This window comes from Phaethon aethereus (genome assembly GCF_964289735.1).
Source record: "Phaethon aethereus genome assembly, chromosome: 2".
Taxonomy (NCBI): domain Eukaryota; kingdom Metazoa; phylum Chordata; class Aves; order Phaethontiformes; family Phaethontidae; genus Phaethon; species Phaethon aethereus.
Window position 1 is genome coordinate 38,909,579 of NC_138582.1, and position 27,812 is coordinate 38,937,390.

At 37.6% G+C, this 27,812-nt stretch overlaps 1 protein-coding gene across 1 annotated transcript in view; it reads right to left on the reverse strand.

The window, feature by feature from the left end:
- Positions 1 to 27,812, reverse strand: part of PREX2 (phosphatidylinositol-3,4,5-trisphosphate dependent Rac exchange factor 2) — a gene marked incomplete at its 3' end in the record, with an annotated part of 187,125 nt that overhangs the window by 95,091 nt on the left and 64,222 nt on the right. Inside the window, exons 7-14 of the mRNA XM_082014802.1 lie at positions 23,627 to 23,760; positions 18,450 to 18,553; positions 11,603 to 11,752; positions 7,935 to 8,079; positions 6,264 to 6,364; positions 2,239 to 2,342; positions 925 to 974; positions 301 to 376 (exon numbers count right to left, since the gene is read on the reverse strand). Of these exons, the coding sequence (XP_081870928.1) occupies positions 301 to 376; positions 925 to 974; positions 2,239 to 2,342; positions 6,264 to 6,364; positions 7,935 to 8,079; positions 11,603 to 11,752; positions 18,450 to 18,553; positions 23,627 to 23,760 (864 nt within the window). The remainder of the gene's footprint in view (positions 1 to 300; positions 377 to 924; positions 975 to 2,238; positions 2,343 to 6,263; positions 6,365 to 7,934; positions 8,080 to 11,602; positions 11,753 to 18,449; positions 18,554 to 23,626; positions 23,761 to 27,812) is intronic.

The following is a 27,812-nucleotide window of genomic DNA, read 5'->3' on the forward strand; positions in this document are numbered from 1 at the left end:
GAGCCTATTCATTTCATTTTAAGCCATGAACAACGTTACATGCTGAATCACAAAGCTAGGTCTCATTAAAGCATTTAAAGTTCAGTTGCAAATAAGGAAGATAAGCACAAAAGGGATGAACAGCATGGCTGCTGACGGCTGATTTCTGTTACTTTACTGGTTTAAGAGGATTACATTTACACATGCTGTTCTAATAACCCTTCCACAAAGTGGTTGCATGTTATTTGGCTTAATACATCACCACCTTTCAAACTGGAATTTAAATGCAAAAAGTACATAAATCCAAAGGTGTGTACTTGCCTGTGCGATCAACCAGTCTATGAGTTTGTTAGCCATGACTACAGATTTGTAGGTTCTCAAATGATAATCTTTATCCCTGTTCAAAACAAAACAAAATTTAAGAATCAAACAAAAACTCAAAGAAGCCTAACAGAAAAAGCTTGTATTGCACAAACAGGTTAGTACAAGCATGAATTGAGCATTTTGCAATGGTTCAGAAGTTCCCTCTGGAGTAAAGCAAGTAAAACCTTTCAGTGTAGCTGGAAAGGAGGAGGATGACCATATCTTACTTGGGCAATAATGTCGCTGGAGTATAAAGGCAGTTGTCTCGTTACAGTTGAGACTCTCCAAATGAGGTAATGGAGTGTTAGTAAAGGAGTGTAATATATACAGCAAGCATCAAAGCATATCCATCAGGACCTAGAAGGCTCTAAAAAGTCTGTAAAAAAGGTCATATTGAATAGAGTTTGCAGTCATTTAATGATTCAGTTATGCTTTTTGTCTTGACAGGCCTTCAATCTTCTTTGATTACTCCCAAAAAAACAATTTCGAAAGCATAGGTTAGGTTCTGACATTCAAACACAGCATCTTCAGTTTATATACTTCTTCCAAATGACCCTCTACGGATTTCCCAACTGGACCCACCTAATTACTGGAGTAAACAGACTGTGAAGGCGACAGTACAGTCGTACACCCTGTTAAAGAGAAAGATGAGGTTAGTTAAGCACATATGCACACCACAGAGCATATAAGAGGAACTGACGCGGTAAGGAAGCCTGTGTGTTCTAAACGCACTTCATTTAGACAGTAAAAAAAGTCTGTTGAAATTTCGATCTGTTTTTCATGTGCCAAAACTTAAAATTTCCAAATAACAATAATGATGAATAAGTTATGAGAAATTAAACATTTTTAATCTAATCTAAGCTTCCCTGAGACACATACAAAAAGGAATAGTTTTAAGGTAGCATGTAAAAATTCTGAAGGTATAGTACTTTGAAAGAAAAGTACACAAAACCTGAAAGATAAAGCAATGGTGCCATGCATTAAGGTTTTCCCAATCACTGCTCGCTATTCTACACACAGAGTCAGTAACTAAAGTAAAAAACACTGCATTTGGTTGCATTTGATTATTTGCATAGCTGCCTTCTTTACAAACTGAAATTATAACTAACCAGTGAACTTTAAAAGAAAAATGCAAAAGATTCAAAGATTTGAAAAGTTTTACATTAAAAACAATGAAACAAAACATTTGGAAGAGTTTAAGATACTAGCATCAGAAAATGTTATTTAACAAAAGAAATCACATTAGTATTCTTTAGCAGACTATCAAAAACAATTATGTTTATAAGATGCAAGAAGAACCATGTATTATATTAACAAATGCCAGCAGAAAAGTGAATGATACTGTAATGTAATACCCAAATTCTGGCATTTTCTACCACCTCAAAATCATGAAGAGTTTAAAGGCAACTATGCTCCATGATTTTCTTATGCTCAGTAATGTAGATGGATAGTACTACCTACCTGTGTTTAAACATCTATATGACTGCAGATTTACTGCCTTTTTAAGGCACTAATAAGACACTCAGATTTAAGAGAAAATTTAAAAGAATTTTCTACGTGTAGCTTCATATCCATTAAAAAGGACTGAAAAATACAAAAGACTGAAACGCCAGCTTTAGAATCACCCAGAAACACAGGCAATGCATCCTGCATATGAAACCACTAAATAACAAAAATAATTAAAAAAATTTAAAAAATTAATTAGTATTTAAAATGTGTAACAAGTCAAAGTCTTCCCTTGCAAACAGAAAACTAAATTTGATTCACATAAATATAGAGATGGGCAAGCGTGAGGGGATATTACATATCCTAGCATAATATTTTACATTATTTTTCAAGCAGAATCTCAATTTCTAATGTGTTCTTCCTAATAATAGCAACTATTCTGTTCTGTACCTTAGAGATCACATCCTGCATCTCATTTCTTGGATAATACGTTCCATCATCATACCGGAATCTGTACAGCATGTGTTCGGGTTTGAATTGGTGCTTATCTGTAACTATATTTAAAAAAAAACAATCATGTATTGTTAGGTGACTTTCTGAAGAAACCAGCAAGAGAGAAGAGAGCTAACATCATTTCTTCTAGTAACAGCCCATTACACAGCAATAGGTAGATTTCAGACAGGGAGGACAAGGAAGTCCAATTAGATTATCTGCCCTAAGATCCTTTATGTCACTGGTGACAATATTTCTCACAACGTTTAAGTAGTCCACAAGACACCAAACAATGTCAAGTCACAAAGCATAGAATAAAAAAGACAAACAGGCAGGGAACAGCCTGGAAAATGAGGCACTCAAATCTGCTCTAGTCTTCAGCACTTTTTCGAAGCTTATCAACCAAGTAGCCACTTAAAGCTTTTTTTACAGCTATTGCTATTATTTTTCCACGTTATTCTCTGTTCTAATTCTGACGCCAATGTCAGATGAGTCAATAAAGATACAAACCCTCTACAACGTATTTGACCAGTCTTGCAGTGGGGAGGAAAGGGGAGAGGGAACGTCTTCCTCTATACGTAGCCAGCTGAGGGTCTTCAGTGCAAAACACTTGCAATCATTATGAAGGTGTTGACAATCCATTTCACCAAAGACCCACAAAAAAGGATCTTAACAGGTGATCTTCATGTGATTCCAGCAGTAAACCTCACAACTTCAAGTGTTTTGTCAGAACAGTCATATCATACAATACAAAAATTCTCCTGGAAATGGTACTACAGCAAGACTTTCTGAAAAACAGCTGATTCATTTGACAGCTGAGGACAGCACTAGGCACCAGCACCATCCTAGGATAACTATCTGGTATTAATTATTGTTTTGGTTGCAGATGTAAGCTTTACTTTTGAAACTAAACGTGCATGTCATCAACTGATAAAGGAAGTTACTGTAATGTCTTCATTGATCAGAGTAACACGCCTGACAGTGTTAGGTAATTCTGTGCATGCTTTCCTATACCAAGTGATTAAACTATCGTCCCTTACTCTCCTAAAAAATGTAGTTAGGCACCATAAACTCTGTTTATGTAAACTTCTCTACTTGTATTGATACATCTACTAATAGTAAAGCCCAGGACACTATTCCAATTGGCTTAACTGATGGTTCACAGTAAGGTGATTATTCAAAATAACTCCTAAGCTCTTTTACGAATCATTGCTTCTCAATACATCAGATAGGGGCTACAATACAGTGTCTAGTATAACCATCTAAATGAATTTTAATCAATTGTGACCATTTAACTCAGAAAAAGAAGATATCTTCTAGTTTTGTAATTCAAAATAATTTCCTACTGTTGGAGAAAAAAATCTATTACACTAGATCAGTGTATTAAGAGTTTTTAAAACCAGCAACTACAGAAAATAGAAAAACCACCACCAGGACAGTATTGCTTAACACCAAATCGTTCCTCGAAGTTACAGAGATGCGCAGGGAGGGACCCAGGACTATAAAGCACCTTTCCACTCTTGCATGCCCATGACCAACAGAGCAGGCTCTGCCCTCTGAGGAACACAAGCACCGCTCTGTCTTTGCAGCTCCTACTTACACACAGTACACCAGAAACTAGGGGAGCAGGTCCACTGAGCTGGCACCTGCTGAGCTCCGGAAAGCAAGGAAACCAGACATGGATGCTTCCAACTCTACTGTATTCTGTAAAATACCACATCTATCCAGTGAATGCTGTTGAAGGAAGATGTAAATCGCTACTCAGTGTGGGGTGGGTGTTTTCTGTGATATAGATGTGATTTGGCTTGTTCTACTCAAGAGGAAGGATGGATGGTCTATCAGCTACCGTACTAAAATGGAAACGTTAACAAAAAAATTATGAAAACATTTAGCTTACTGAATAGCTTTCCTTTTAACTAGTATCAACTGTACATTTGCAAGACAATAGGTTTAAACATGTAAAGCTGATAAAACACATCATTACCAGTACAATCAGGAAACCCAAGCTGGTTTTTATGTCACTCCCAACAATGTACCTATACTTTGTGTTGGGATAGATATTTATATGGCGCACACTAAGAAAAGGGAACTGATCCAGATTTAAATTGGTCTTTACATTTTTGCTAGGGTCATTTCAACTCAGATCAGCACACCATTCCAGGAAACTGCAGAGCTACATGATATTTAGATTATATTGTTGTAACTACAAAACTCCTTACTGCCTTGAAAGGAAACTTCCGTCTCTAATCAGCAACAGCAAGTGACTGGACAAAGCGCCTCAGCCCACTGGCTGATACAAGTCTTTTCAGATATTAGGGGATGCCACAAGATGGATTTAAAACAGCAACATAGAGATTTTTCCTTTTTGCAAAACTGGCGGGAAAAAAAAAACAAACAAGGAAAAACCATAACTTTTCTACTTGCAAGAGTTCACACACCAGGAAGTAAAACAATGCCCATCACAACATGGGTCTGGCACTGCTAGAGTGAAGCCCAGCACAGTGAAAACAATGGCCAGCACAGGGAATATGCAAAGTCTAACAAAGCCCTCTATAACATTTGCAATGTGAGTAACAGCCAAACTTTCTTTCTCCCTTGCTCCCTCTGTGAAAACAGATGGTTCATTCAACTTTATTTTAAGAATTCTATTTTCACTGAACCACAGCTGGATCCACTATTCAAAGTAGCATGTCTGGCTCACATTTCTATGCTCTAATATAATTACCCTTTTATCTCATGAAATTACACAATATTCATTTAACTCTGTATTGAGAAAGTCTATGAGTGTATTTGGGATATAAATTACAAGATCAGGAGAAGAATCTTTGGCAACAGAATCATTCCATTGAAAACAATTCTCTGTGTGTAGTAAACATAATAGCATCTGACACTTGAATGATGGTGGAGGAAAATCATGTAGACTGACATTAAAGAATTAAAGACTACATGACTACTGAAGAATAAACTTAATGCTTTTCCTCCTACTCTGCATATGTTTAAAATGCACACAGTTAAGTGGCACTCTGCTACTCCTGCTTTCTTTCCAGACACGGACGCTGAAAACATTGTGCAAAGATCTTATAAAGTAAGTATTAAATTCACTGCTGGCTGAAGTATAGAAGTATTAAAATGTATATTATCAATGATGCTATATAAATTTACACCCGGATCTATGCTTCACAACTGTTTCACTGTTTATTTTTTTAAGTGACTGTACCATTGTAAGCCAAATATATCTTCAAAAACACAAGTTTCTCTGGTTCACTTATATGGTCCTGTTGGACTATACCTTGTAAAAAGGACAGAGATGAGGACCTGCTCTGGTAAGAGAAAAATGTTGCCAACGCAAATTACCTTCAGAAATCAAACCTTCTTACTGGCTCAAAAACTGAACCATTTCAGTGATACTTCTCTCCAGAATGAGCTAAATGCAGATAGTTGACTGCAAGTTTCAACATAAAAATATCAGTTTTAGTAACTATACAATGTAGTGAAAATAAGGCCTTAAAATTCCAAAGATTAAACTGTTGGTTTCTAGGTTGGATTCCACCAGCTCCACTTGTAATACCTAACAGATGAGGAGCAGGCACATATATCAACAGCCACTACAATTCTTAGTTGAACAAGTATTCCTAAAAAGCCTGGCCTTAATAAAAGGCTTAAATCCTTAAAAACAGTCTATCGTTCTCTGTTCCCCCAGAATTTATTTTTGCTTACAAGAGAATAGCAATGTTTCTCTAAGTCCCTGTTTGCAATGTTGTGATCCCAACAGCATAGATGTAATCTGATTAAATCAATGCAGCCTCTCCCAGTAAACCTGCTAAGCGTGAACTATGGCCCCATGAGGTCCCTCCAAGTATATAATGCAGATTCAAAAAGCTATCTGGCGTTAACCTGACCATCTTTTTGTCAAACAACATTAAGGCCACTCTAATTACAATAATTACCTTGAAAACAACTGAGTTAAAAGTAATTATATTTACCATGATGGATAATGCCATTCTCTAATAAAGCTTGGCCAAGATGAACACCTTCTTCAGATTTGTGTATCTCTCCAATTTCCAACAACCAGGACACAAATTCACTGAATTAAAAACAGATACAAATAAGAAGGTTTAAATGTCATACCACCAAATCTACTACATTTCCTTCTCAGTTACTAGTGTTTCTTACTACCCTAGTAAGTGATTCTTAAGCTTAATGATCTTCAGGATGCCATATCACTTTAAAAAAAAGCACTCATTTCAACTTTTTTTTTATTTCAACATAAATACATATGGTTTCCCTTGAGATGTCTTTTCTTTTCTGCTCATGAAGTTGATCTTACACATGGTGAAGACCTCCCATGTTTTCTGGTACCTCCTAAAGCAGCATAACCACACTTGACCAGACTGTCAAATGTAAGGCAATCCCAGGTATACCTACTGCACCTGCCCAGAGCAGATATGCCATGAAGGCAGAACATAATCACAGTATGATATAACAGTAGGCATGTTACTTCTGAGACGTGTCAGACACGTTGACATCCTGAGCATATACACAAAGTATGTAGTGCATGTGCAGGAAATACCTGGCTTATTTCACAATAAACCTGATGCAGTTCAGAGATATCAAACTTACAGCATCTAAGATATTTGTATGTGTGTTACAAATCAAAAGAGCAGCGAAGTAAGGTAGTGCAACGCTCATGTTCATGGGTTTTAATTGGTGACCCAGTTAAACTGGGACCAGCAAAAGCCTACTTCAAAAGGCTCTGATTGAAAGAAAGCACAGAAAAGCAGCCATTTGACAGTAGGCTTAAATGTTTCACACGTGCATCCACATCATGAGTGTATTCTTTAACTGCTTCCAATAACTTCACTGAGGGAACATGATTCAACCGCAACTCAATCATTAATCTTAATCCTGGTTTCAATTCTCACCAGCTACGTGACTTCAGACAGTGCTTGAAAATCTCCCAAGTTTCCACTTTTAAACCTGTGGTGACTATTGTCACCATAATGTGTTTGTGCAAAACAGCCACTGTACTGTATAAAAATACTTTCCATACTTAACTATCTTACAGTCAAATGAAGTAAGTGATAACCCTTCTGCCGCCCTAACAATTTTTTTTGGGTCATATACACATTTGTAGGGTAGCTATTGCTTTCTCCTCCTCTTACATTCAGTTTTCATAAGGCATAGGTATACCATGGCATTATAAAGATCCTCCTGATAATAGGGGTAGATTTTTAAACATGTGAACTGCATTTTGTAACTCTCTACCTGATATTCAGGCAAGAGAAGGACAGGATCAGTTTTAGAGGCAGATTTTTTAAGTGGAAAAAAGCAAATTTGATATGTTAAACTAGGCATTTCAGAGATCAAATGCATTAAGCAAGTTAGGAATTATTTCTTTAAAGAAACTGTTTTATTCAATGCATTTTCCTATTATCAACATACCTTTGCAGCCTTGTCCCTTTAAAAAGCTATTTTGGAATATGAGTACACATCCATAAAGTTCAGGCAGATCAATTTCCATTTTGGCTAAATTCTGGGAGGCAAATAGGCCTAACAGGCATTACAAATAAAGTGTGGTTTCCACAGAATCCCAAAGAAGATTTAAAATGTGTTTTTAGCTGGGTAAAAATCATGCTAAAAAATGCACAGAATACCTTCCAAGAAAGCATTTGGGGAAAGTGGTTAATTTCCTTTTCCTGTCTTTGATGAGATTCCCTTGTTTGCACATCATTTTGTACAGTCTTTCTCCTTGCTCAGAGATCATCACCCAAGTGTCCTGTTCCATGCCCAATTTTAAACCTGCCAAAAATGCATTAAAATATTATGAAGTGATATTGCCATTATATTTCAGTATCTTCCCCAAAATGGAGAAGCAATACCAATATTTTGCATGTAAAAAAGTAAAGGAATTGTTTTCCATTATTTTTCTCAGAATCAAGATTCATCCATGAACATATAATCTTCATAAAGCATAACCAAACAATATCTCTAAGTTCCTCATAATGACGTTAAATTGTTACTGATAATGAACACCTATACCACCATCACCATTGATACTGTTAGTAATAAATGTTAACACAGTGATTTTCACAGGCTTCAATATACAAACATTTGCAAGGGAGTAGTCACGTTTCACAAGTTTAAAAGAAAAGGGCCTTGGTTTTGCTCTTACCATGTGATAATAAAAAAGTTTTGACATAAAGGAAACTTTCTCAACATTCCCATTAATAGTAACTAGTTATCTGTTACACCTTTTTTGCTTTCACATAAGAGTAATTCACCCCTTTTCCACAAAAGCATAAATATAACTTGATTTTATTTGCTTCAGAATTTTTTCAACAACCAAAAGCTCTGAGGGGTTTTATTTCAATATTTCTTACTGGTTTATTTTTTCCTGATTCTCTGCTTGAGAAAATAATTCTGTTTTCTGAGTAACAGATTATCAAAACCAGTTTTTCTTGAATTATGCATCCTACTGGCCACTCACAAAAGCTTGTGCTTCCAAAGAATACCACAGACCTCCATATCCCATGTACTTTCTCCATAAACAATTATTAGTTCTGGACAAACCACACATTTCTGGAATGTCTTATGTACATGTACCCAGTTCCTGTTCAGTTTTTCACATTGTTAAAATTGTAACTGGACATACTGAATCTGAGTAAGTGTCCGTCACTTTAATTCTGAAAAAAAAAATAGCTAGAAAAGAACATTTGCATCATGAGATAAAGCTAACAATGGTATTTGATACAGATGCAGGAGTGTCTCTCATTAACCATGACCCGGATAGTGGTGATGCCACACAAACAGATAAAACCTGATTTATTCCCAGGAAAAGAAAATACTACTTTTGGAGCTTATAGGATGTTGATATTTTTATTTGTATTGACTGTTTGAATCAGATCAGCGCAGCATCATCAGCCTTAAAGATGATCACCTTTTAAATAAATTTCTAACTTGGTGAATGCCTCAGGTGGTTATATGAAAGCCCCAAAACTGACAGGAAGACTTCCTAGCAAAAAGTTTCCAATTCAGCTTGGTTTCTCCTAGCAAGAAAATACAATTTATAAAGTGGTCCTAGCTGATAATTCAGTTGCAACCACCAAAATCTCTGCTAAAATATTTCACTTGGGGCATCCTCTTCCTTTTGCTCAGCTTCTGCTATATGGATTCCAGGTAACAGTACAGGTGGAGTTTCCCTAAGCACACCGAATCTCTGAGCCTCCAGACACGAACAGCCCAGCGAGCCCCAGCTACATGGCACTCTCAAGCTGTATTTCCGTGCCTCACTCCCGCTCCACATGCTGTATTTACCTAGCCTGGAGGTCACTGCTGCTCTGTGGGAGATGTGGGGTCTACAGCACCGCTGCCAAGAAATGCACAGGCACGCAAAGCACGATGAAGACAGAGTCACTGACATGAGCCTCACTCCCAGCCCAGGAGATCTGGCGAGTGTGTTCATTTGATTTAGTCAGTCTCAGACTTGCAAAGTTAATAAAACACTGTTCTCACATATGCAGTCACTTAGACTGCAGTGTAATTGCCTATATATACACACATGAGCAGGCTCCATGTCTTATTAAGTAAACATACAATTGAAGCATCTTTATGTTCACAGTGATCGGGAAAGCGTTTACAGCTACATTTAGACAGTATTTGAATTCTAAAAAGATAGCTGTTTGGTTCCCTAGTCATTTGGCAACCTGCCTGCAATTAAGTTGATGCATCCTGCTTTGTAAGAGGTGTTTATACAGATATTTTGAAAAAAATCACTGTGCTGGAAGGGATGGATAAATTTATAAGTTGGTAGACTAACAGAGATACTCAAGAAATACTTTTGAAGATTCTGTGTTGCAAACTGAATCTAAGTGTGTACTAAACCCTCTCCTGCTCTGTCCTCTTCCTCTTTCCTTTGTGGTTGTCTCCTCGGTGGTGAAACCTACTGCAAACACCTGGAGCTGAAAAATTCTGCACATCATAGGATGCTGAAATACTAGGACATGGCTTGGCTTTGGGAAGGCTACCTCAGACCACAGGCTTGGCAAGGTTTAGCTCAAACTCACGTCTACTACCAGCTGCTCAATAGTATAGTCTGAAATAGTAAGAATACATCGACATAAAATGCTCCTACTTACTCTTTCTATTTCTTCCCTACAGGTATCAAAAGTCTAAGGGAGACAAGAAACTTAACAACAGCAAAGTGGGATTTGTTAAAAATTTTTTTAGCCAGTTTCAGATAAGGGCCTATACAGAAGCAGACAAACCTGGGTTTTGTTGCATTTGACACCATCTCTACCACATTGATTTTTCATTTGTTATTTTAAAATGTTGAGGTTTTATGGCATCTTTTTAGCTTTTCTACTATTAATTCCTGATGGCACTATTAATTAGCCAGTGCGCAGACACCCGAGTTGAAACTCTGGTCTTACAGCAGATGTTCTACAAACATCCAATATTCACCATTGAAAAGACAAGTATTGTTAGTCTCCATTTACAATGGAGGCATGAAACAACAGCTACTACAACAGGCCACAGGAAATCTACACAGACCAGGAAAAGAATCCCAGATCTAACTACAAGGTTGTATTTTCTTTCAATACCAAGGCTCCAAACATCATTACCTATTAGGATATTTTAGCTTGCAAATGAAATTAGCTCCAGAAGATGATAATGTATCATCTTTCCCTGGTTCTACTTTGTGCTGGGTTCATCTTGAATACATAAGGATATTTTTGGTCACATTTGAGATCAGGGCTATATTTCATGTAAGTATTCTTCCATCTTAATTCAGTTATTCAAAAAGTTGTTTGCCAATGGTGATTTCTTACTTTCTTGTTCAGGGGAGACTACATTGAAGTTGAGGTTGTAGGTATATTCTGCACCATTTCATGTTGGATCATCAGCATGAAGATCCAACATAGAAAACCTGCTCATGTCAGTGACTCACATGTCCAGGCACAAAAGGACATCCATACAAATCCCACAAGGCAATTCGGATAGACCCTCATATACCACAAACCATAAATATTCACAGGCCTCAGTGAAATTATGACAATTTATGCCAGTTGAGGATAAGCTGTAAAATCATAGATGAAATCATCTTCCCATTTCCAAAAAAGCATTCACTACCAGAATACATGATTCAAGCCATTATGCCCTTCCCAGTACAAGTTTCATTTATTTTTTCCAAGCTGGTATTCATAAACCTTCAGCTGAACCTGACACCACAAGTTTTCCTAGCAGCTGGTTTTGCTTTACATCTCAACATAAAAATACAGGATGGCTTTCTGGCAAAGCAACACAAGGAAGTTTATTAACCTACCTTTTCTTCTCTCTCGCTCTTTCAAAATAGCTTCCAGCCATTCTTGCTTCTCCTCAGGGGTTTTTGCCATGCATACAAACCATTTGTTCTTTGCTGTGTTGTGGATCTTCCATCCATTAATAACAGTGTGGCCACTGCTGTGATAGTCAGCTGGGAATAGATAAAATGGCTTAAAGAGCAACAACTCTTAAAAAATCAATAGTTGTTATAATTATTAAGAACTCTCATCATTATACAGAAAGCTCACAAAATAGAGAAGACTAGAAACACATTTCAATTTACCTTTAAATAAGATAACTATGTGAAATATGGTATCACTTAATAAGCTGTACTTTTAACTTTTAGTAAATAATATCCTTTTAAAAATGTAACAGAGAATTGCCTAGCATATGGAAGAAGGTATAAACTCGACACTAAAACAGGCAGAGTCCTATTAAAAGAACAGATCATGGTACTTGGAGCACTTTTGATGGTGCTAAACTGTAATAAATAATTCCTTAAAAAGCAGCGTTGTGATTTTGCCCCTTAAATTACTCAGAGCTGCTGTGCTGATTGAACGGTTTACTATTAAATTTTTAAAAAGGACTAAATATACAAGGGGAAAATACAACTTCTGTTTGACAAGTAAGAAAATCCGATAGAATTTATGTATCTTTACTGGTTACCGGAACAAAGAAATATATATATGCTTAGTTGTTAACACAAACTGAATACGGGATTTACTATGATTTCAAAAAATGCTTTAACCAAATGCATAATTTTTGAAATATGTTCCTAGTAACACTATGTTCAGTGTGCACATTATGGGAGAGCGGTAACAATTGCTATCTTAGATATCTTGAACTTCTGACTCTTAATATGTAAACTGCTATGCTATAAAAAGCAATTTACTACTTATTACTCTTTCTTTACTTACATAACACTTGATTTTAACATGCTAGTCCATAAATCTTATTCAGAAATTAGCTAAACAGACTTCCTCTCCAAAACTAACACCCCTGAATATCCTTCAGTAGGATTATATGCATTTCCTGGGGGAAAATTTGTGAGGCATAAGTGTCCCATGATAACAAATACAATTTTTTGCATAAAATACAGATTAAAACTAGAACTAGCTATTATTGTACAAAATATTAAGAAAATCAAAGGTCAACATTCTCTCACCATGAACTTTCATTAAGAGGCAAGAAAGTCCTACAGCCAGCCCTGAACTACTGAACTAACTACAGAGCGTTTTACTTTGTATACACTTTTTCATAATTCAGCCCTGTTTTGTATAATGAGATGGGATTTTCCAAAACTGAAACCCTTGCTGAAATGCTTGCTAAGATTTATCATAAATCTCAGCAGACATGCTAGCATCCTTTCAATAACTCTGCATTTTAATTAGATGGAAAGAAGCCGGGCTTTGTATACTGGGCTGGGAAATGTCAAGAACTACTAGAAAATCATGAGACTGATGGCTAATTTCTAAACCAACAAAACTTTCTAGTACTCAAAAGTATAAGACACGGCAAGTAAGTCTGTAATAGGGGAAAAAAAGAAGTTATTTTTGCAACATCTTATTTATACCACTTACCTATTTATCATATTTTTCTTCACATAACCTATGCATAATATCCCTTGTCCCTTTAAAAATACTGTCAGAAAATCAGAGTCAAAAGTCACGGAAAAGAAAGATGTCTCAGACAGAAGCTATCAGCTGACAGACTGCAGCATTTTGGAGATCAGAGGCAGGAGCACTACTGGACTGAGGAAGGTTAAGGTCCCTTTGTATTACTTAAGCATATTCTTATAAATCTTGCAATATGGTGCTAGCTGAGTCTTTTTGTTTATTTATTAAGTTAGAGGTTAATAAATATAAAACTACAGGGTGATATTTTTCCTGTGGTCTTTGTTACCGCACATCTATTGTTATAACACCCATGCTTGGTAGGGAAATATTATGATAGCTAATGCAGTGAACCGTAGCAGTTAAAATTGTGACAAAAAAGAAAAAAATTATGGCTTAGACTCACAAATGGATTTAGATACTTCCATTTCACTCTGGACAGAAATTTGGTGTCAAGTTAGTAGTTGAATCCAGAAAAAATGGCTCATCCAGACACTTGAACATCTCAATATAGAGATGACATTTTAAACATGCAGCTTCCTTGGCATCTGAAGTTCTGCAACTGCAGGGCCAAGAGCACTGGCAGTTTGACCGCGTTTTATCTCACGCTGCTACAAACTCACTGAATTCTGTGAAAAGCCCAATCACGTAGTTGGATGCTAAGACTGCCTAATGTATACAGACGGCAATGAGTTCAGGTGGAGGGAAATGGGTAGCTATCACCAAATTTTGCAATAGTAACTCACTACTCTGTTGCTCAGCTTGACTCCAACCTCTGCCTTTAACTGCAACACCCCTGCTTTCTCTTTTGCTCCCCATGACTACAAGCCTCCAAAGGCTCCCACTAGCAATTTGTTCTCCCCAATACACCCATGCCCATAGTGTCTTGAAGAGCATTTCAGCATTACACTATCATCTACTGGACAAAATCTGGTCAAGAGCTGCAGATGTGTTGGCCAGGAGGTATGCATGTTCTGACAGGCCAGCTGCACAGGGTATATGCACAGTCTTCACATCAAGGCAACCACAGCTGCCAGTCAGGCTAAATAAATTATTTGTACACCTGACATAATGGTTACAGAAGGAAGAAGAGCATGAGACTTCAAGTTGTTCCATGCAAAGTCTGAACTACCAGGCTTAACAAATCATTAAGCCTCCAACTTCCCAAGAAAAGGTGATGAAAGATGACATCATCTTCTAATGATACTTGGTAATATATAAAAGCTTGTAATTTGAACTGTAATATATTGTTGAAAATTCAAGACTCAAACCTTTGAGAGATGCATAACAAGCAATTTGTTACAGCCATATACAATAGAATTTGTTTCTTCTCTTAAAGAAATAGAAATCTCTGTACTGAAGTTTCTCAGACTTAAGGTACTTAAAAGCACTGATGCTCAGAAATACCAAGGAAATAGTAGTTGCATAGTATTGATTCCCTTTCTCCTCTGTACACTTTTCGATGCAGTCTCAGAGTACTATTATCATGTAGTGTTTTTTCTATTTCATGCCTCATTTCAAGACAACACGGGAGAGAACTAAGATAGTATAAGCAACCATAAATCTGGTATTTCCTAAATCTCAAGTGCTTGTCTTCATAAACTAAATAACATTCATTTAATGGCTAGTGAATGCCTTTAGAAATATACTTTTCTCTCAAAACTGAATTTTAAAAACTGAATAGAGAAGAAACTATACCATCACAATATATACACCTTTCTAATACCTGCAAGTAGTTGTGTAGCCACATTGCTTTAGAAACACAAATAGTCTGTGCTGATAAGCAACATGCATTCCACTTTAATCAGCACAATAAAAAAAAAGGCAGAGTGCTTCATGATGGTGAAACAAAAAAGAAAGCCTTCACCAACTGCACGCTCAGCCAAGGCCTAATTTCATCAAAAAAAAATTGCTTTTCAGAAAAAGCGTTGTTAATTTCTGTAGGCATGTCATTAGCATGACAATAAACCACACTGGGAATTTGTTTTCCTGTTTCTATGCTCCCACTTACAAACAACGAAGACTACATTCCTGCATCTATCAACACTGAAAGCAAACGCTCTCAGTTACCCTGTTCCCTGGAGCCCTATGGTTCCTTATTCCAAATGATCCCCAAATCTACAGTAAAGAACTGTCCAAGTGTCATCTAGGCTCAAGTCTTTAATGTCTATAAAGAGGCCCATGAAGAGTATATGAGAAAGAGTCATGCATAGATATGAAAATATAAGCACTCTGCACTCAGAGCTTGCACTCTAAATTGAGAATTACAGAAAGTGATAGGTAACAGATGATTAAGAAGAAGAAGATAATACAATGCCAAAAAAAATCACATGCACAGCTAATGTGAATAAGGCTCAGAAGAACCGATTACTACACTTGGGACTGAGATAAGGGAAAAAGAACACAGCAGAATAGCACTGGGTTACAGTTCAAATGCTGGTGACTACAGGGGATTAGAAACAAGACATCTGGGGGCACCAAATGAGAACAGTACAGAAACCAAGACAGAGGAAGGTTAAAGAAGGGCATCATGATATGAGTGAAAGAAAAAGTATCAGTATGAGGAGAGGGAATACACTTCTGACTACAAGGAAGGAAATCATGGCTTTTTTTAAAAACAGGGGGAGGAGGTGGCAAGAAAAGGGCAGAAAGGTACCATAGGCCACGGAAACACAGACATTTCCATATTTCAAAGAAAACCATAGAAAGGAGGTGTGAAATAGCAGTAATTACAAGAAAAAAACTATTTTAGGATATTGGACAAATTGAAATGGAGAAGGTGAGAAATGTGAGGATATGGAAAAGAAAGCAGGTAAGAATAATCTAGACATCAAAATAACCAAACCATTAACTGATGTCTCAGAAGTATGGAAAGGAGGACAGATTTTAGAAATGTTGCATATATAAAAGTAACAAGATTTGATATGGCTCAGGAGAGCAAGTGGGAAGGAAGCGTGACAGCCGCCAGTACTGTGTGCAAGGCTATAGGAAATGGGGACAGTAGCAAAATTTCCTGAGGCTGGAGGAAATTAGACTAGTGGTGTCTGGAGTGGAGAGGAAGACAAATTGTGCTTAGCCAAATCATACTTGAAGATTCATTGAGGAAGAAAACAAGTGGGCAGGAAGGAAAATGGACAGTGTGAAAGAGATCAAGAACTAGATAGCTGGAACAAACAAATGAAGAAAGGTAGGCCAGATTTAAGAAATACAGGAGGGAAGAAATATTTGCTCAAGCCAACACTAAAAGCGTGGCAACATGTGGGATCAGAACCAGTGAAAGAAAAAAGTTACAGAATTCTTGGAATATTCATCAGGAAGAAGATGGTGGCTATAAGCCTCTGCGGCCAGAGTAACGCCAAGAGTTATAAGTAAAGAGATGTTGTCTTAGAAAGTGACACAATGTAAACAGGAAAACTCTTTTATTTCTAAAGCATATATAAGGAAGACAAAGGAAAATAAATGAAACAGTCAAATAATGCATGACATAAAAGACTGAAACACTCAACTCTCCTTTTTGCATAAACAAAGTGCAAATGAGATTTCATACAAATAAAGGTAATAATTGGGCAGGAATATGAGCCAGAAAACATAAATAGTAGGATATAGAATATTGGATAAATTATATTCAAGTCAGGAAGGCTTTATGAAATTCACTATAGTGTACCCAAAAGGTACAGTGTGTGCTATAGTGTAGCCCAAAACAGATGTCAAGGAGTTCTTACAAAGAATGTGTCATAATCAAAGAGAATGAACCAAGTGCAAGAGCTTTGGGGAATAACACGTGAATTCTGAATGCTTCAAAAATTGTGGAAACAGTAAGACAATATTCAGTAGAGAAAAGAAAGTAATTATTAGTTACTACCCTCAGATATTAGCATAGTATAAGATGTAATGGGATAGGCACTAGTACTGCACAAAAAGATCTGGTGTGGTATTCTGGAACACAAACTAAAAAACTGAAAAATAATGCTCTCAGAAAAGCCAAAAAATCCTGGGATTAGTAAGAGACACCCCACATGCAGCACTACGGTAATTATTCTGTTCTACTTGGCACCAGCAAAGTTTCAGCTCTGGACACCTCATAATACAAAAGATGCAAACAAACTGAAAAAAAATCACGAAACTCCAAAGAATGTAAAAAGCAACAAAAACTTAGAAAACACGACCCGTGATAAAAGGTTGAAAGAATTAAAAAGAAGAGATGGAGGAGAGACACAACAGCCTTCCAATAAGTTATTTGCAATAAGAACAATAGTCCAACTGTTCTCCAAGTCTACCCAGTAGAACAAGAAGTGAGAGAACTATTTTGAAAAAAGGAACTCAAGATCAGAAAAAAAAACCCAACCAAAACTTAATTTTTAAGAAATATTTAACTTCTATGAAGCTTACTTAAGCTGTAAAATCTTTGTCATTAATGGTCAATTTTATAAAGAAATTACATTAAGAAATACTTGGAATCCAGAGTAGATGTAGGGCAAACCTAATGTTATTTTAAAATCAGAAGTAATATATAACTCACAGAAATTTCCTCCAGACCTACATATTTGCAATGCCACTGCAAGTTTCTCATATTTTTTTTAGTTTTTCACAAAAAAGGCCAAAATGTTTCAGGTTTTCTTTATTAATTGTAAGGGAATAATAATTGTTTAGCTCAAAGGTTAAACTCAAGTTCACAAGTTTCTAAAACAGAAATCGACATTTGTACGAATACTTTGGGTTTTCACTTTTCTAATGTATGTCAGGAAAATTTAAAGCAATCACATGGATTATATCCCTAAAGGTATTAAAAAAACCCTCTTTTTTTTCTTAAACACTTACGTTACAATTTCAGCATTTATAGTGCTTGAGGTTTCATTCCAACAGAGGCAACTTTTCTGTTTGCTTTTACAAATATATCACATACCTAGGGATAATCTATTTGGGAGTGCTAGAAAGCTGTAAAGTGAAGTTAAATATATGATTTCAGTTGAGCAATAAATGTCACCTTATTTTATTACTCTGTTCATGTTAGCGTAAACCACTCAGCTATGACTGGCCAGCTAATAATGTATGAAAGCAATGATGTGTCACAGTAGCAAAGTTTTGATATGAGCAGATAGCGCTTTTAAAGTGGCATCTTGCTCTTTCTTTATAAGTACAAGGAGCACTCTCCATTCTCAAAGAAATCATAAGACTGCATTTGATTCTAGCACCTTGAAAGACTGGTCTGTAAATGAGCAACACAAATATACTCACCTGTTCCATCATCTACATTCTCTACTTCCATCACTTCTGTGTTTATTCTGCCCCGAAAAAGGTAACGATGGCCATCTGTAGATGCTTTGCTGTTTTTCAACCGTCTGATAAAAGAAAGAACAGAGGAGCACGTCACCCACCACCTTTTGCTATGTTCTGCAATGCCACCTATACATGTAGCATTTAAAGACTACTGTAGGAATCACAACCCATTTATACATGTGCAATTGCACCATGGAGACCATTGCTGAATGGGACACTGATGTTGCTAAAGCAAAGATGCTACCTCTGGTAAGAGTAAGCTGCAAATTGCTGGCTCATACGAGAGTTTATCAGTAAAGTCTCATTCTGTAAATGTCCTGTTCCAACACTTTAGTACTTATATGCCCCTGCCTACCATCAAAGAGTAAATACTGCACTGGGGGGACCTTTCCTGCTAACTGATTTAAGCCTCTTTATGCTAGCCACAAAATTCCACACAAGGGTAGTATGACTGAAAAGATGAAATAAGAACACCTTTGGATATAAATCTTGACCTACACACATTAGCCACATGACTGGGATTTATGCATGGACGAATTATAAAGACATTTTTTCTTCCTCACATAAGGGTTAACCAAGAATTATAATTAAGAACTGCTGAAATTTTGTGTAAGTTTCACACTGACGTAGACCCGTAGAGTCATAGAATCACTCAGGTTGTAAAAGACCTTTCAGACCATAGAGTCCAACCCTTAACCTAGCACTGCCAAGTCCACCACTAAACCACATTATTCCAAAGCACTTTACATTGCTGTAACTCTGTTCCCAGTGAAGTCAAGGATTTTTGAGAATCACAGTTCTAGGCAGCTTTTCCCACTTCAGATAAGCCAGGGATGATTTTCTGTCCATTTGGGCCTACGATCACAGAATCACAGAATCATTAAGGTTGGAAAAGATCTTTAATATCATCAAGTCCAACCATCAACCAACACCACCATGTCCACTAAACCGTGTCCCAAAGTGCCATGTCTACACGTTTTTGAACACTTCCAGTAATGGCGACTCCACCACCTCCCTGGCAGCCTGTTTCAATGCTTGACCACTCTCTCAGCAAAGAAATTTTTCCTAGTATCCAATCTAAACCTCCCCTGGCACAACTTGAGGCCATTTCCTCTTGTCCTATCACTAGTTACTTGGGAGAAGAGACCAACACCCTTGTCGCCACAACCCCCTTTCAGGTAGTTGTAGAGAGCGATAAGGTCTCCCCTCAGCCTCCTCTTCTCCAGACTGAACACACCACTTCCCTCAGCTGCTTCTTATAAGACTTGTGCTCCAGACCCTTCACCAGCTTCGTTGCCCTTCTCTGGACACGCTCCAGCACCTCAATGTCCTTCTTGTAGTGAGGGGCCTAAAACTGAACACAGTATTCAAGGTGCGGCCTCACCAGTGCCGAGTACAGGGGCACGATCACCTCCCTAGTCCTGCTGGCCACACTGTTTCTGATACAGGCCAGGACGCTGTTGGCCTTCTTGGCCACCTGGGCACACTGCCGGCTCATATTCAGCCGGCTGTCAACCAATAATGATAATTAATACTGTGTATCAAACAAAGGTCAGTCCCTGAGAATTAGCGATCATCTGAATTCTGACCTTCAAGCACTCCAGAGAGGTACTAATCTTCAGAAAACGACCTGCCCTCTCATTCATTACTTTCTAATGAATAAGTCTACTATAGTGTAAGTTTCTTATTAAAAAAGTGAATATATTTAAAAAAACAAAACAGCAGTAAGCATAAAGAAAGATTCAGTATCAAATGTTTTTTCTCTCCAAAGTGTTGTAAATCCAATAACTTCAGTGACCTTTGTACCTATGAATCCAAATATAGCAATCCACATTTATACAACTCCGTAGCAAATGTATGCTTAAAAATTACATAATATATCTCATACAATAAAAATAGGACAATTTTGGTAAAATTTCCAAAATACAAGCCTCCTGTGGGCAACACTCTCTTTACCTACTTGCCAAGCAATACCTGAAGTATCTTGCTATCATATAATGAATTCATTTTCCACCATAAACCCTGGTCTACACTGAGTTATTCTCATGTCTGCAGAGGTGTCACCAATGACATGGAAGACATGACTGCTCAAAACTAAAGAAATCATTGACCTTTCATGTGTTTTGAGATTTTCATCCAATAGTGCATTTTAGCTAGAATATGGCTACAGAAATACGTAATTTAGCAGATGACAACTGAAAAATATTCTGTAATCAGTAATTTAATTCTAACTGCTGAACAACATATAGCAAAAAATAGAAATGTTGAAAAGAGCATGAGTTTCTGTTGCACCAGTCTATACCAAAATGAAATTGAGCCGTTGCAGAATGATATCCTTGAAAAAAATTCAGTATACAACACTAGATGAGTTCATACTCAACTGTTCCAAAAGTTCTGCAACCTAAGCAAGAGTTGAAACTTAAAAACAAAGAACTGATTCACTATAGCTAGTGAAGTATAAATTACTGTCCTGGTTTCAGCCAGGGTAGAGTTAATTTTCTTCACAGAAGCTAGTGTGAGGCTATGTTTTGGATTTGGGATGAGAAAATGTTGATAAGGTGCTGATGTTTTGAGTTGTTGCTAAGTACTCAAGGACAGTCCAGCTTCTCATGCTGGCCTGCAGCGAGCAGGCTGGGGGTGCACGGGAAGCTGGGAGGGGACACAGCTGGGACAGCTGACCCAGGCTGGCCAAAGAGATATTCCATACCATATAACGTCATGCTCGGTATATAAAGCTGGGACAAAGAAGAAGGAAGGGGTGGAGGGACGTTCGGAGTTATGGCGTCTGCCTTCCCAAGAAACCATTACGCGTGACAGAGCCCTGCTTCCCTGGAGATGGCTGAACACCTGCCTGCCCATGGGGAGTGGTGATAAATTCCTTGTTTTGCTTTGCTTGCGTGCGGCTTTTGCTTTACTTATTAAACGGTCTTTATCTCAAACCATGAGTTTCCTCACTTTTACTCTTCCAATTCTCTCCCCCGTGCCACCGTGGGGGAGTGAGCGAGTGGCTGCTTGGTGCGTAGTTGCTGGCTGGGGCTAAACCACGACAATTACCTATCTTCTCACTTATAAATGTTTCCGTGTCACCAGAGCAATCTATAGGAGGAAACCAATATTCTCTGGGGAAGACTTTTAAACCTCCCTCAGGGTTAGCCAGCAGGTTCCTCAGTAGTAACCCACTGGAAAAAACAGCATTTCCAGTCCAGTCTGAATAAGGTCCTTGTGGAACAAGCACAGCAGCTTTACAATTTAGAGAGATTCTAAGAAGACATTCTTGATCAATAGGGTCCATGGCTGCTTTCCACTACTACCACTTTCTACTTTCCATACACATACTGATGAGTCCGATCTTCCCACGTATTGGTTCAGCAAGAAGCTCTCTACAGGTACTACAGTGAATCCAACCACAAGTCTATAATTAGCACAGGAGGAGAGAAAGGGGATATCCATCCCCTAGCCACCTGCTCTTATGCATGACATCATAAATATAAGTATAAACTTATTTGGAAAAATAATTTTTAAAATATTAAAAATAATACTTTGGAGTAAGTGGTCCTATGCAAAAACTCATGTGAAAAATAACATATATATATAAACTACATATAATAGCAGACAACAAGGGTTGCTACTGAAATTTTAAAGCATCCGTTAAAAATTGCTTTCAGATTCATGCATTATATGCATTAATTTCCATTTATTTTGTTGGTTGTAGTTGTATATATACATCTGAGGTTATAACTAGACTATACAACACATGGATATTGTGATACACATATATAGGTGTTCTGGTCTCCATTATCCAACCCTTATATCTCCTTCCATTTCATCCACCCCCACCAAGAACAGGTAGCAAGAAGAGGAAGATAAGCACCCACTCTTTCCCAGCTAAAACAACGAGGGAGGAAGGAAATCATAGCAGCACCTTCCTGCTCGATCAGCCTTTTCGTCCTCAAGTTGATGGTGCTGGGTGCTCCCACACGCTGGACTGCATGGCCAACTACCTTCACGCAGATGCACCAAGCATACTTTTTGCTATTAACATTGCACTTGACCATCCTCTCACGCACAGCCTTTAAAAGCAGCTGAGCCAGGATCCAACTTTTAACAGACACGTGACCACTGCCAAGCCAGGGCACTGGCCAAAACCAAATAGGTAGTACAGGTGCCAAGAAAGGTATCTTTCACTTGGATGCTACAGACAATCCAGGGCATTGGTAAAATACAGTTGGAAAAACAGGATGAAAGTTGGCTGTCAAATCTAGAATTACCCTTGAAAATCTTACAGCATTCACACTGATCCAATGGACATAGCTATGGCGATTGACAGTAGAACCTAGATTTATGAAGCAACAGTTTCAGCAGCTGCAGACAGTTTCCTTGATTGGGGTCGATGGTGGATTTTCCTCTGACACCATCCCCAAGTCTGCAGAGGCAGAGCTAATGTATTCGGCAGTGCTATCAGAGAGCACACTCATGGTCTATCATGTGTCCAGGAATCTATCAATGACCTATCCAATAATACGTATTCAGTGGCTACTCAAGAACAGTTTCTGGATCAAAGAGACAAACTCAAGCAGTTTCAAGAGGGACAGTATACGTAGGAGAACCCTTATTTCTCAGAAGCATAAGAGCAGTGAACGTTAACTGCAGAAGCTTGTTGCTGAACCAAGGAATTGTTCCTTGCAATGCAGCAAGCAGCAGCTTTCTGGCTGTTTTCTATGGTTAGAAATACAAGGCTTGAAACTCTTGAATCTGTCAAGACTAATTTTATAGCATAAGCTACAACACTAATTTGCTTGAATTAAAAATTCAGTCTGTTTACCCTTCCTAGCGGAGAGCAGGGCCATCACATATAACCTTGTGGGAATCTTGCGGAAGACTGACAAAACGGATTCCTTTTCCCTGCACTTCATCGTGTGGTTTCTGCTTTCCTACAACATTTTTCCAATGTTTGAATTAAATACACTTCTCTCTGGATGATGGGTCTCCTCTAAAATTGCTAGATTTCATATTGCAATTAACCACAGTAAACACTTTGGTGTTGTACAAATATTCTTATGAAACAGTATACAGAGGATTAGCTCTACAGTGTGAAAAATGTAAGCTATTTTTCAAAATATAAATTAACCACTTACCTGTGCTTTTTTTTGCAGTAGACCAAAAGGTTATCAAAAAGAAAAAATATCCTCTCTTGGATATTTCCTGCTGAAATTTTCAGTAGTAGTCCACTTCGCAGCATTTCTGTGCATGTGTCTGTGATGTTGGACCCCTAAAATTGATTGGAAAGAGTTGGTTTTTTTTTATTCTATGAGAACTACAAGTTTCTGCATCAATTAAGGAAAAGTTTCTTAAACAAACTTACAACCATAATGACTCCCTGAAAACACCAAGAATATAACTCAGGGTAATTTATTACATCATAATTAAATAATAATTTCTAATGTTTACTTAACAATACTTAACACTAGCTCTGTATTCATTTAGTATTGCCATTAACTTGCGGGGAAGGTTTGTGGCTTTTTTTGAATGGATGAAGTTTAACCACTAAAGTTTCCAAATTGCATCACATCTGTGCATGAGACCTCTCCTGAAAAATCAGGACAACTTTATACAATAACTCTTATCCTCAGTAACTTTACTATTTACTAAGAAATGTCTGAAAATTGGGCTTTACAAGACATAGTCTATGCCAAGATAAGCTTGGAAGCTGAAGCAACGCGGAACTTGAACATCATCAAGGGTATATACTTCTACAATAAATTAAGGTAAACACAAAATCAAAATACAGCAAGATTTAAAATCCAGGCAAAGCTAACAGTGGCATGTACAACCAAGACTGTCTAGCATACTTCATCTTAACACACTGAAGACATCAGAATTGTGCTAGGCTTAAAATGTTTGTGATGAAGCTTCCAATGCCTCATTTTTGCTTCAAGGCAGATCATTCTGTCATATGAAATGAAGGCAGGCATTTTCACAAAGGTGAATGAAAAAGAAGCAACTTTAACAAAGGATAACATTTTCCCCAAAATATTTATATGAAAAAGTCCTGGCCTTTCTATGCCTTATAAAGAGAAATTTACCTCCCAAGGAAGTCTGCCTTGAATTCAGTGGCGTATTTTGCTATGCTGAAAATCCCTGTTCCTACAGGACAGTGCTCCTGTCCATGTGCTATATGCATCCAGCCATGCAATTCTATTGATAATTATGCGTGCTGGCTGCGCCGGGCGTATGCCCATGACTCAAGGAGTTCCCTAACCTGAGGCAGTCAACAGACAGCTTAGAAACGCGGCAAAAGCCAGGAGTTCCCTTCCATCTACACGTGTTCTGAACAACTTATGCCTGCAATAGCTGTACTTACTTTCTTGTCTTGATCTAACCACAGTAGCCCAAAGAAAAATGCATTCAACTAAGAGCCAAAAAGCAGTCATGGGTTCTGCTCTCAGCTCTTCATCTTACCATTCATCCTTTGTATGTCACAGCACTGAATATTGAGCAATAGCTCAGACGCTGTTCTAAGGACAACACAGGCTGTTTACAGGGATGATAAGAGAAATTGCACAACCACCACACTGGGACACAATTCAGGTCTCTAAAGCCACTTCAGTGTCAGTATTAACTAACTACTCTTGTTTCCATTTAGGATCAAATGAGCCAAGCCAAAAACAAATGTCATCTACAGCCACTAGATCATACTTCTTAAGACAGAAGAAGCACCAGAAGCTGGCATACTAATTTCACAGTTTTATTTGAAACGAAACACTGAAACCCCTTAAAAGCACACTCAGTAATATTAATTAAGCATAAATTAGGGCTGCACTTAATGTTTCCTGACCACAACTACAGAAAAGCAGGTCATTTCTTTCCATTCTATTTCACTGCTCTTGTGTATTAAAAAGAGCAACCAATACCTTATGCTGCTTTTAAAATTTGCTGGAATAGTGCTTACTAATCATTTGCATTTTAAAGGGCTGGATGCTTTTTAAAGGTTTTTGGTTTGTTTTTACAGAAATCTTCAGCTTTCCGCATAGAAAAAAATTGTATTTTTTGTAGGGAAGCCAAAAAATTTCAGCTTAAGGCTTCAAAACTGTTTCAGCAGTTTCAGCTTTCTACAAAAGGGAGTATTTTTTTCATAGAGAGGGTTTTATGAAAACATTTTGTCTCTCTTTATTGAAAAAATTCATTTTCACTGTAGAAAAAGACAACCTTTTCCCAACAGTCCTAGCAACCTCTGTTACTGTGCCAGCATTGTGTCATAAAATACTACACTTTATACATATTTTAAATGTATATAGTTCAGGCTACCTGAATCATCAATATTTGCCTCATTCATGATTCAAGTTCAACATTACAATATGACAGGTAGTATTATCAATATCACATTACTACCCTTTGCTATTGTTTTCCTCTTCATTTTCCTCCTTTTCTAATACAAACTGCTAGATAATAAAAAAAACAAACATTCTAGAGGTATTTTTTTCCCTTGGACACCTCCTGTCAAAATACTGAACTGTGTTAATGTCACTTGTCGGATACCTTTTGACAAGATCACAACCCATGCTGGTGTGGCCACAGGTCAGTGAATTTTGTTGCTGCTGTTTTATTTGCTGAAGTCCAAGGGAAGAAGATAACAGGATCAGAAGTCACATCTGACTGTCCTACATAACACTGCCAGCACAGAACAATGCCCTGCCACCCCCTTGCCTATGTAACACTGTTAAGGTCACTCTTAAGCACACATGCACTGCCATATCCACCATGCAATTCAAAGAAGGACTGACAACTTTAAGAATGGTTTCATGAAGGATGAAGCTACACCTTGAACCTCCACATGGGTTTACAGCAGGAATGCTCAACCTATAGTTGATATCCATCCCATTAGAATAACTCATTTATCTAACTCCAAGCTGTCCCTCTCATGGGGGGAAGGCTCAAGGCTGTGGTAGCAAATGAGAGGTCAGTCTTGTCCCAGAAGCAGGAGAGGCTACCTACTGCACAGCGAAGATTGAACTACGCTATCTACAAGCAATACTTTTGGAAGGAATATTACCAAAGTCTTCTAACACAAACATGTTTTCATTAAATGTTTGAATTGAAACTACCAGGAAGATCTCAAATATGAACAATTCAAATCTGAAAATTAATTTGCTATTTTAAAGTTTTCATGAATACGTACATTTGTACTCAGTGCTTGCAAGGGAAGATCATACAGTTGCTCAACCTAAATGTAGTATCACTACTACTATGCTACAATTCATGTTTCTATACATTTGAAGTACCTGCAATTAGAGATGATGGGGTATTTTCAGTGAAAGCAGCATTTTTGTAATATGTCAATTTGAAAATGCCATGTATTGTAGAAACAAACCTGTTCTAATCATCTTCCAACAAAACATCTAAAGAATTCAGTGGGAAAAAAACTGACCTGCAAAGCAGGCTTATACTGTGAATCAAGACTAGTTTTTCCTCCATCTTTCCTACTGAGCCATTTAAGGCTCCCAACATCTAACTGTAGAGCCGTCCTGTCCTGCGGGTCACACCGTGGCTGAGGACTGTCATTTTCCAGGACAGCTGGTGTGGAAATTAAAAGCCTATAGGGTCTCAGAGCTTGCAGGCTATTAAGGTAAAACTGGCTTCTAACAACCCTGGACTGCCAGTCAGTTGCCTATCGGTCCACTAAGGCCAGAGCTCAGGCAAGAGGCCTCAAGATGTGGGCTACCATGACCATACCGTAAAATAAATGCATTTAAAATGCACTGGAAGAGACCATATGCAAGAAACTTAAAACAGTATCCCCCTCATCCTTAAGTCATTAAATACCCATCTTTGACATTAAAAAATTACTTTTATTACCTTGAGATGAAAAGCAGCATTTGTTGTGGTCTATTTGTTTAAAAAGCTACTTATCTACATATTTTGGACAAATTTCAGTCAAACACGGAGGTCTGACCATACTGATTCAGTGGGCAGCAGGTTAACAGCGATAAAGGTCAGAAATTACAGATGCTAACTTACTCTTCAGTACTTGCACATGGGCATAGGAAACAAAAATAAGATAGGAGAAAGGGCTAAAAATTCTTGTTTGAAACAGAAATCTCTATTAAAATACTACTTGATGATACGGCAGAATGGAAAAGAATGGAATACCCCATGCTATTGTCACTAAGTTGGCCTATGACTCAGACTGGGTTGTTTGGTTTCCAGCTTACAGCAAATGCAACAATTTCATTTTTTCTTCTCTCACTAAAAACACCCACGCAAATTTTACTGACAGACTCCTTCAGCTGCTGAGCCATTCTCCAGCTGAGACAGCCACCTACA